The 8,074-nt window shown below is 52.9% G+C and overlaps 1 protein-coding gene across 1 annotated transcript in view; it reads right to left on the reverse strand.

Annotated features, from left to right (window-relative positions):
* Positions 1–8,074, reverse strand: part of POLE (DNA polymerase epsilon, catalytic subunit) — a 47,721-nt gene that overhangs the window by 23,739 nt on the left and 15,908 nt on the right. The window contains exons 21-25 of the mRNA XM_029921226.1: positions 6,919–7,067; positions 5,931–6,023; positions 5,535–5,679; positions 2,989–3,146; positions 2,444–2,639 (exon numbers count right to left, since the gene is read on the reverse strand). Of these exons, the coding sequence (XP_029777086.1) occupies positions 2,444–2,639; positions 2,989–3,146; positions 5,535–5,679; positions 5,931–6,023; positions 6,919–7,067 (741 nt within the window). The remainder of the gene's footprint in view (positions 1–2,443; positions 2,640–2,988; positions 3,147–5,534; positions 5,680–5,930; positions 6,024–6,918; positions 7,068–8,074) is intronic.

An 8,074-nucleotide genomic window follows, 5' to 3' on the forward strand; every position in this document is an offset into this window, starting at 1 on the left:
TTTAGCAGGTGGTGCTGGGAGAACTGGACAGCAACATGCAGAAGAATGAACTAGACCACCTTCTTACACCATTCACAAAAATAAACTCAAAATGGATGAAGGACCTGAATGTGAGACAGGAAACCATCAAAACCCTTGAGGAGAAAGTAGGAAACAATCCCTTGACCTCAATCGCAGGAGTTTCCTACTCGACACCTTCCCAAAGGAAAGGGAAATGAAAGCAAAAATGACCTACTGGGACTTCATCAAGATAAAAAGCTTCTGCACTGCAAAGGAAACAATCAAGAAAACTAATAGGCAACCGACAGAATGGGAAAAGACAGCTGCAAATGACATATCAGATAAAGGGCTAGTATCCAAAATCTACAAGGAACTCACCAAACTCCACACCCGAATATCAAATAACCCAGTGAAGAAATGGGCAGAAGACATAAACAGACACTTCTGAAAGGACATCCAGATGGCCAACAGACACATGAAACAATGCTCAGTGTCACTCAGCATCAGGGAAACACAAATCAAAACCACACTGACACCACCTCATGCCGGTCAGAGTGGCCAAAATGAACAAATCAAGAGACTATAGATGCTGGCGAGGGTGTGGAGAACCAGGCACCCTCCTGCACTGTTGGTGGGAATGTAAACTGGTGCAGCTGCTCTGGAAAACAGTATGGAGGTTCCTCAAAAAATCAGCAATGGAACTCCTCTATGACCCAGCAATAGCACTGCTAGGGATTTACCCAAGTGACACAGAAGTGCTGATGCATAGGGGCACATGTACCCCAATGTTCACAGCAGCACTTTCAACAATAGCCAATCATGGAAAGAGCTTAAATGTCCATCACCTGATGGATGGATCAAGATGTGGTTTATATATACAATGGAGTATTACAGGGCAATGAGAAAGAATGAAATCTGGCCATTTGTAGCAACGTGGATGGACCGCGAGGGTGTCATGCTAAGCGAAATAAGTCAGGCGGAGAAGGACAGATACTATATGTTTGCACTCGTAGGTCTAGCAGGAGAACAGGAGAAACCTAATGGAGGACCAGGGGGAGGGGAAGAGGGAAAGAGAGTTGGGGAGAGAGAGGGACGCAAACCTGAGAGACAATGGAATACTGAAAACGAACTGAGGGTTGAAGGGGGAGGGGGAGGTGGGAAAGAGGTGGTGGTGATGGAGGAGGGCACTTGTGGGGAAGAGCACTGAGTGTTGTATGGAAACCAATTTAACAATAAACTATTTAATAAAATTTTTTTAAACAAAAATACATTCATTTAAGTTTTTTTTTTTTGCATTTATTTATTTTTGAGAGACAACATGAACAGGGGAGGGACAGAGAGAGGGGAAGACACAGAATCTGAAAACAGGGTCCAGGCTCTCAGCTAGCTGTCAGCACAGAGTCGGACGCAGGGCTCGAACCCATGAACCATGAGATCATGACCTGAGCTGAAGTCGGACGCTTAACTGACTGAGCCACCCAGGCACCCCTATTGAGCTATTCAGCACCAAAACTAACAGAAAAAGAGGGAAGACAGCATTAGTGACATTTCCCTCCTAAAACAAAGAGAAAAATAGAGAAAAGAGAAGTCAGGAAAAAGGAGAGACACTGGCTCCCTGGAGAGCCACTGGACCAAGAGAAGAGCCAAAGGGCCTCTGAGCAGAGAGGAGTCAGAGGGGCTTGAGGACGAACGGCTGTATCTGCTCCTGTGCACACGTCCCTGACCTCCCGGCCCTGACATCCTGGAAGATGTGCTTGGATCCTGCTTTGTGTGTTCTTCTCTCTGGGTGCTTACTCCCATGTATGGGTCAACTCTACAGAACAAGACAATATGCCTCTCGCCACAGCAGCCCACACAGCAAAGGAAGCCAGAAAAAAGTTTGAGAATATCCATCCCCGTATTCCTTTCACTTAGAAAGCAGCCTCCTAACGTGAAGGCAAGAGCAGAAGGAAAAACATCTGGACGAAGGTATTCAATGCAACATTCTAATAGTGAAAAAGTGAATCCTATAGGATACCCAACACTAGTGAATATTTCTGTAAATTAAGTAATGCAAACTTGACAAATACACACTAAAGAGTAACAAAGAATTAATGATGAACTCCATGAGAAGGTATATTTAAAGGTGAGCCGACACTGTCATTTAAATTATAGAAATTGCATAATTATTAACAGGGCCTACGAAGTAAAAAAAAAAAAAAAATCAAAGAAGTTGATGGGATGACTTGTAAATCTTTCTCCTACAAATCCTTTTATTATGCTGTTTGTCTCCTTCATGGAATTCTGTCACTGGACACAGGGTCCCACTGAGGGGGACTCTGAGAGGCACCGAACTAGGAAGCCCTGTCTCATCAGAACCGGCCCAGACTCACCCTGGGTGAGCCCAGCGGACCGGGTCCCTCTGCCCGCAGGCCCCCCAGCCCGGCAAGGAGGGCGGCCTTACCTTACTATACAGCACGTCCAGCCAGTAGTCAGCCACCTTGGCGACAGAGCCATACACTTCCTCGAGGGTGCTGCCCTTGAGGAAGGCCTCGAACACCGAGGACTGGAAGATCTTAATCAGCTGCAGCTCCCCCCGGCGCTTGATCTCAAAGCCCTTCAGCTCCGCCAGGGAACCGTCCTCGTTGAAGACAGCGTACCTGGAATCGCAGGGAGCCCAGCAGTGAACGGGAGCCTGGCTGCTTGTCCCCGGCTCCCCCTCCCCTTCCTCGTCCGACCCTCCCCTCCAGAGCTCCAGACAGCAAACATCTCTCCACCCCGAGGTTCAGATTTCTAACGCAAAACAACATAAGGGCCTGCAGCCTGGAGGACCAGAATCTAGCAGGTGGAGGCGGAGACGGCGGGACCTGTGTTGACGACAGCTTTCCATGCTGAAACCAAACGGTCAAAAACCAGCCCGATTCCCATCTGGCCTCCTGTCCCCTTCCTGGATGGGCTGCTCAATCTCATTCACTTTCTTCCCAAGCACAAAGGCTGTGGGATTCCTACCTCTTCTTCAGTTTCTTGCCCTCTTCCTTGGAGGCTGGAAGGATCATGGCAAGGTAAGGTCCGTCAACCTCAAAAAAGATGCTGTTCTCCGAGCGGGTGACATAGGTGAGTGAGGACGGCTCGGTCAGCTCCTGGTACTGGTCATTGGTGAAGCCTTCCTGCAAAACAAGGGGAAGAAGACACAGCTTCGCCCCCGACCATCCAAGCCCGGAAGTGACCAGCTGCCTGGGAGGACTGGCCAGACCAGCACCCGGGCCCCTCCCTACGCCGGACACCACTTGGCCGGGAGGGAGGGGCCAGGTTCTGACACACGGCAGATGGGATGAACCAAAAGCATTATGCCAAGTCCAGAAGCTTATACACCTTGTTTGCATTCCCAGGACATTCTGGGAAAGGCAGAATTAGTATTGCAGAGGAACACACTGGGGAGCCAGGGTCTACGGGAAGAGAAGGAGGGGGCTGATGATGGAGATGGCACTTGGAAACTTCTGGATGGTAGAGCTGTTCTGTGTTCTCTGTAGTAGTGGAAACAGAACACTATGTGTGGGTCAAAACCCACAGAACTGCACTCTAGGGAGAGTGAACTTTACTGTAAGCAATTAAAAAAGCATCCAACCAGGATGTTGGGCAGCCCCAAGAGAGACTGCAGACTGGGACAAGAGAGGTCAAAGCAGCACATACAGGACCCCACTGAAGGGCCAGCTTCAGGCACATCAGCAAACCCAGCCGAGACGAGGTAACACAGACTAAAGACAGTCACAACTACACACACGCGCTGTGCTGCAGTCAGGCTCACGGCACACGTGGCACAACGCCGGAGCTACTTTACAACTTTAAACAGACACGAGTGATGAGCAAATAAACATGCTGAGAAAATGAGAGACAGGCTTCTGACTGCGAGAAAAAAAGTTACCAGCCCGAAAAGGGGACTAGATTGGGGCCAGACAGATAGACGTGGACTCATGTTCTATACGTACATATAAATGTTTTTTAAACGTTTTGAGAGAAAGAGAGAGAAAGAGAGAGAGCACATGCACGTGAGTGACAGAGAGCACGAGTGGGGAAAGCTGGTGGAGAGGGAGACGGAGAGAGGGAGGGAGAATCCTAAGCAGGCTCCACGTCCAGGACAGAGCCCAGTGTGGAGCAGGATCCCACACCCCTGGGACCATGACCCAGAGTCAGACCCTCAACTGACTAAGTCACCTAGGCGCCCCCTGCATCTGGTATTTTAAAGCACACCCACAGAGAAACAAGCCTAGATGCGTGCGTGGACGGGGCTCTCCTAGCTCAACCTGAGAGCAGGGAGAAGCTGACTTTGGTTTCTAATACCCTCTCTAATGAAAGGAACCTGGTTCCTTGGAGAAATGGCAGGTTCCAGAGCAAGGACTAGGATAAGCAAGAGGAGGCTAAAGTACCTTATAGGGCCAAGAGATAAGAAAGCGCTAAAGAAAGAATTTAATTAAATTAAAAATGCCCCAATCAGACCACAGCCCAGAGACGTGTGTCAGGAACATGCAGGCACATGTGAAGGAGCTCCCAGCAGCCCAAGAGGAACAAGCTGAGTCACAGAACACCAGGACAGGCCTGGGTTACAACGCAGCCTCACAAATACCCACAACGCAGAGAACTGCTGAGCAGGGAATAAGTGGAAAGGGGAGGGGTTCTAATGAATGTACCAGGAGTGTGGGAAAGCCACCACAGAACCGTCACTCAGACCAGAGAAAATCAGGGAGACACAGGACACTTGCATAGCTTCAAGTATCTCCTCTAGGGCTCATTCAAGGCCCCGGTGGCTTTACCACATGGCCAGACTCTGACAGTCCTGGCCGCCAGCGGAGGCTTGACGACTCGCTGCAGCAGTGGCAGCGTGAGTGGGACGGTGGCCGGGAGGCGGGGAGGCAGCAGCCGTGCCTGGTGACCAGAAGTGCCGATCCTGACACCAAACAGCCAAAGAATGAAACACGGGTCATGCCGCCTCTGCCGTTCTTTAAAAAACGCGAATAATCTCATTGTAACGATGAGAAAACAACAAATCCAAATGAGGGGCAGGCAACGGGACGCGTGAGCAGGGCTCACTGAAGAAGGGAGCGGCCAGCCTGCGGGGACCACGGAGACAGGAGCCCTGGAGAAACCAGGAACCGAGCAGAGGCTGGGGCCTGGTCACAGTGCTGTGCCCACGTGAACTTCTCAGTTCTGGTAAGAACTGCCAAGGTTTACGTACGTTAGTCAACGCTAGAGGCGGCGGGCCGAAGCACATACACCCATTCTGTGTTCTCCTTTCATAACTTCTCTGTAAGTCTAAAGTCATTTCAAAATAAAAACTGAAAAGCAAAAGAGTGCTGCTGCGCTACAGGCAACACAGACTCGCTTGAGCGCGAGCACAGCGTTTTCTGTACAGGCCCTCGGGCCACAGAGGAGCCTGGATGGCGCAGGCAGGGTGCTGTGACATTAAGAAGGAAACATGCCAGTGTGAGAGCCATCAGAGTGGGGGGTGCCAGGAATCCAGGCCCAGAGACAGCACGCCCTCCCTGGAGACCCAAGCTCACCTTGACCATGATGTTTAACATGGCCCCAGGGTAGGAGATGGTCACCTTGGGTTTTTTTACACTGGTCGTCTTGATGACAAAGTTTTCAGGGAAGCTGTTGGGCAGGACGCACCATATTCCGTCTGTGTCCAGCTCTAAGGGCCTCCTTTAGAGAGAGAAACGAGGCCACATGGATGCTGGACCTTGGCCTCCACGCAGGAAGAACCCAGTGTGGAAGAACCCTTAAGGACTGTGGGCCCACACACCACAGCGCCCGCCTGCTCGCCGCCCCCCTGCCCCCAGCCACCCTGCCAGGCCGTCCCTCGAGGCAGCGGACCCGAGCTCGCTGTCCCCCTGCCCCCCAGCCGCCCCGCCAGGCCGTCCCCTGGCGGCAGCGGACCCGAGCTCACCGCTCACCCGATCTGCTCGATCAGCTCCCGCGCCTGGGTGATGATGTTGGCCCCCGTGAAGCAGACGATGCCTGCCATCTCCATGGAGTACCAGCGAGCCCTGAGAAGGACAGTCACAGCCGGGGGTGAGGGGGGTGCGGCTCCCCCCAGAGGGTCATGAGAGGAGGTCGGGAGAAGACACTGTGGAGGGCACGTCTGAAGCGGGGCAGGAGCCGCGCAGCCTCTCGCTCCGGGCCGAGGCTGCTCCTCCGCCCTGCTGCCGGGTGCGGGGCTGCAGGACGCAGCACAGACGGCGTGCTCTCTTGGTACCAGCCCAGAAGGGCCCGTGTCGCCCCCACCCCCGTGTGCCCTCTCCCTCTGTTCCCAGCATCATCTCCTGCCTTCTCCGTCTCCCAGACCCGATGCTCACCCTCCACCTTCTCAGAGGAAAACCCAGGCCCACAGACACCCTCAGCTTCCAGTCAGACACCTGCCTCCTTGCCCCCAGACCGGGTCTCACCTGGAAGGTCAGGCACCGAGGCCGGCCCCTCCCAGCCCTGCTTTCCTCCTCCTCTTCCAAACACCACAATCCCTGGCACCCCGTCTTTCTCCTCCAGAGCCGCCATGCTGCTGTTCCTCACGACCCTGCCCGTGGTGACCAGGGCTCTACCACCTGCCCCACAAGGCCCTCACCCACCTGGCTGTACATCTCCGTAAGCAAGTTTCAATCTTGGCTTTCGGACCCCCCGCTCCTGGCCGTCCTGACTTCTTGGAGGGCTTTACACACCCATGCCTCCCCGCCCCCCGTCGTGATTCACACGGTGCTTCTTCAGGACCACCTGGACCGCTCTACAGCCCGCAAGTGACAGCATTCACTAGGTCACGTTGGTAGTCACAAACTACCAAATCATGGTCTCCAGCCCAAGACACCCCGACAACACGTCGGAGCCCAGTGCCAGGGTCCCTGCGGCAGCGCGGCCCCCCCCCCCGCCGGAGGCCCTCAGGCGGGAGCCCACCCTCTGCGCATGACGTAGCCGTAGAAGGAGTTGAGGATGCACTTGTGCGCCAGCTGCAGCGAGTCGTACAGGACCTCCATGTTCTTGCAGCGCTTCACCTCGGCCGCATCGCTCCCCTCCGTGGCCGCGGACAGCTTCTTCTTCCACACCTGGAACCACACGCACACCGCTCACCTCGGTTCCTCCAGCTCAGTCTGCACGCTCTGTGACCCAGCGTTTTTATGTTGTGAAAATTTCAAATCTACAGAAAACTTCAAAACCCAATCCAAGTGAAGACTGGCGACACGTCCAGAAAACCCCTGCTGATGCTCTACCACGTTTCCTCATCCCGTTCTCTCCAGTGGCACAGCCAGATGGACAGGCAGACAGCATGACCGAAGCCCTGGAGACTCCAGCACATGGTTTCTGTCTTTCTTTTTAAATATTTTTGAGAGCGAGCGAGTGTGCTAGCACAAGTGGGGAGGAGCAGAGAGAGAAGGAGACACTGAACCTGGTGCAGGAAGCAGGCTCCGAGCTGTCGGCACAGAGCCTGACACAGGGCTCACAGCCACAAACTGTGAGACCATGACCTGAGCCGAAGTCAGATGCTTAACTGAGCCACCCAAGCAGTCCAAGTGTCCAACTTTTGATGTCAGCTCAGGTCATGGTCCCAGGGTTGTGGGATAGAGCTCCATGTTGGGCTCCTCACTGAGTATGGAGCCTGCTCAAGATTCTCTCTCGATCCTTCTCCTGTGCATGCGTGCTCACTCGTGCATGCTCTCAAAAAAAGAGAAAGCAACAAAGTAATACAAAGAACAAAACAATTAAGATATTTATCGAATGCCTACTAGGTACCAGAAATTGTGTTAGACTCTGAAGAACAGGATGGACACTTTTAATGCCAGTCTGAAGAGACAGAGAATAAGTAACTTAATAGTTAATTAAAATAAAATGAAGTGGTATGACAGTTCCTCAAAAGGTTAAAACCGGAAGGAGCACATGGCCCAGCAACCCCAGGTCTGGGTGCACACGCAAACGAACGACCTCAGGGACTCAGGAGATTTGCACACCCACGTTCAGAGCAGCATTATTCACAGTGGCCAAACCGTGGAAGCAGCCCGGTGTCCGTGGACGGGGAAGGGTGAACAGAATGTGGTGCGAACACCACGGAGTATTA

Source organism: Suricata suricatta, chromosome 14 (genome assembly GCF_006229205.1).
Source record: "Suricata suricatta isolate VVHF042 chromosome 14, meerkat_22Aug2017_6uvM2_HiC, whole genome shotgun sequence".
NCBI lineage: Eukaryota > Metazoa > Chordata > Mammalia > Carnivora > Herpestidae > Suricata > Suricata suricatta.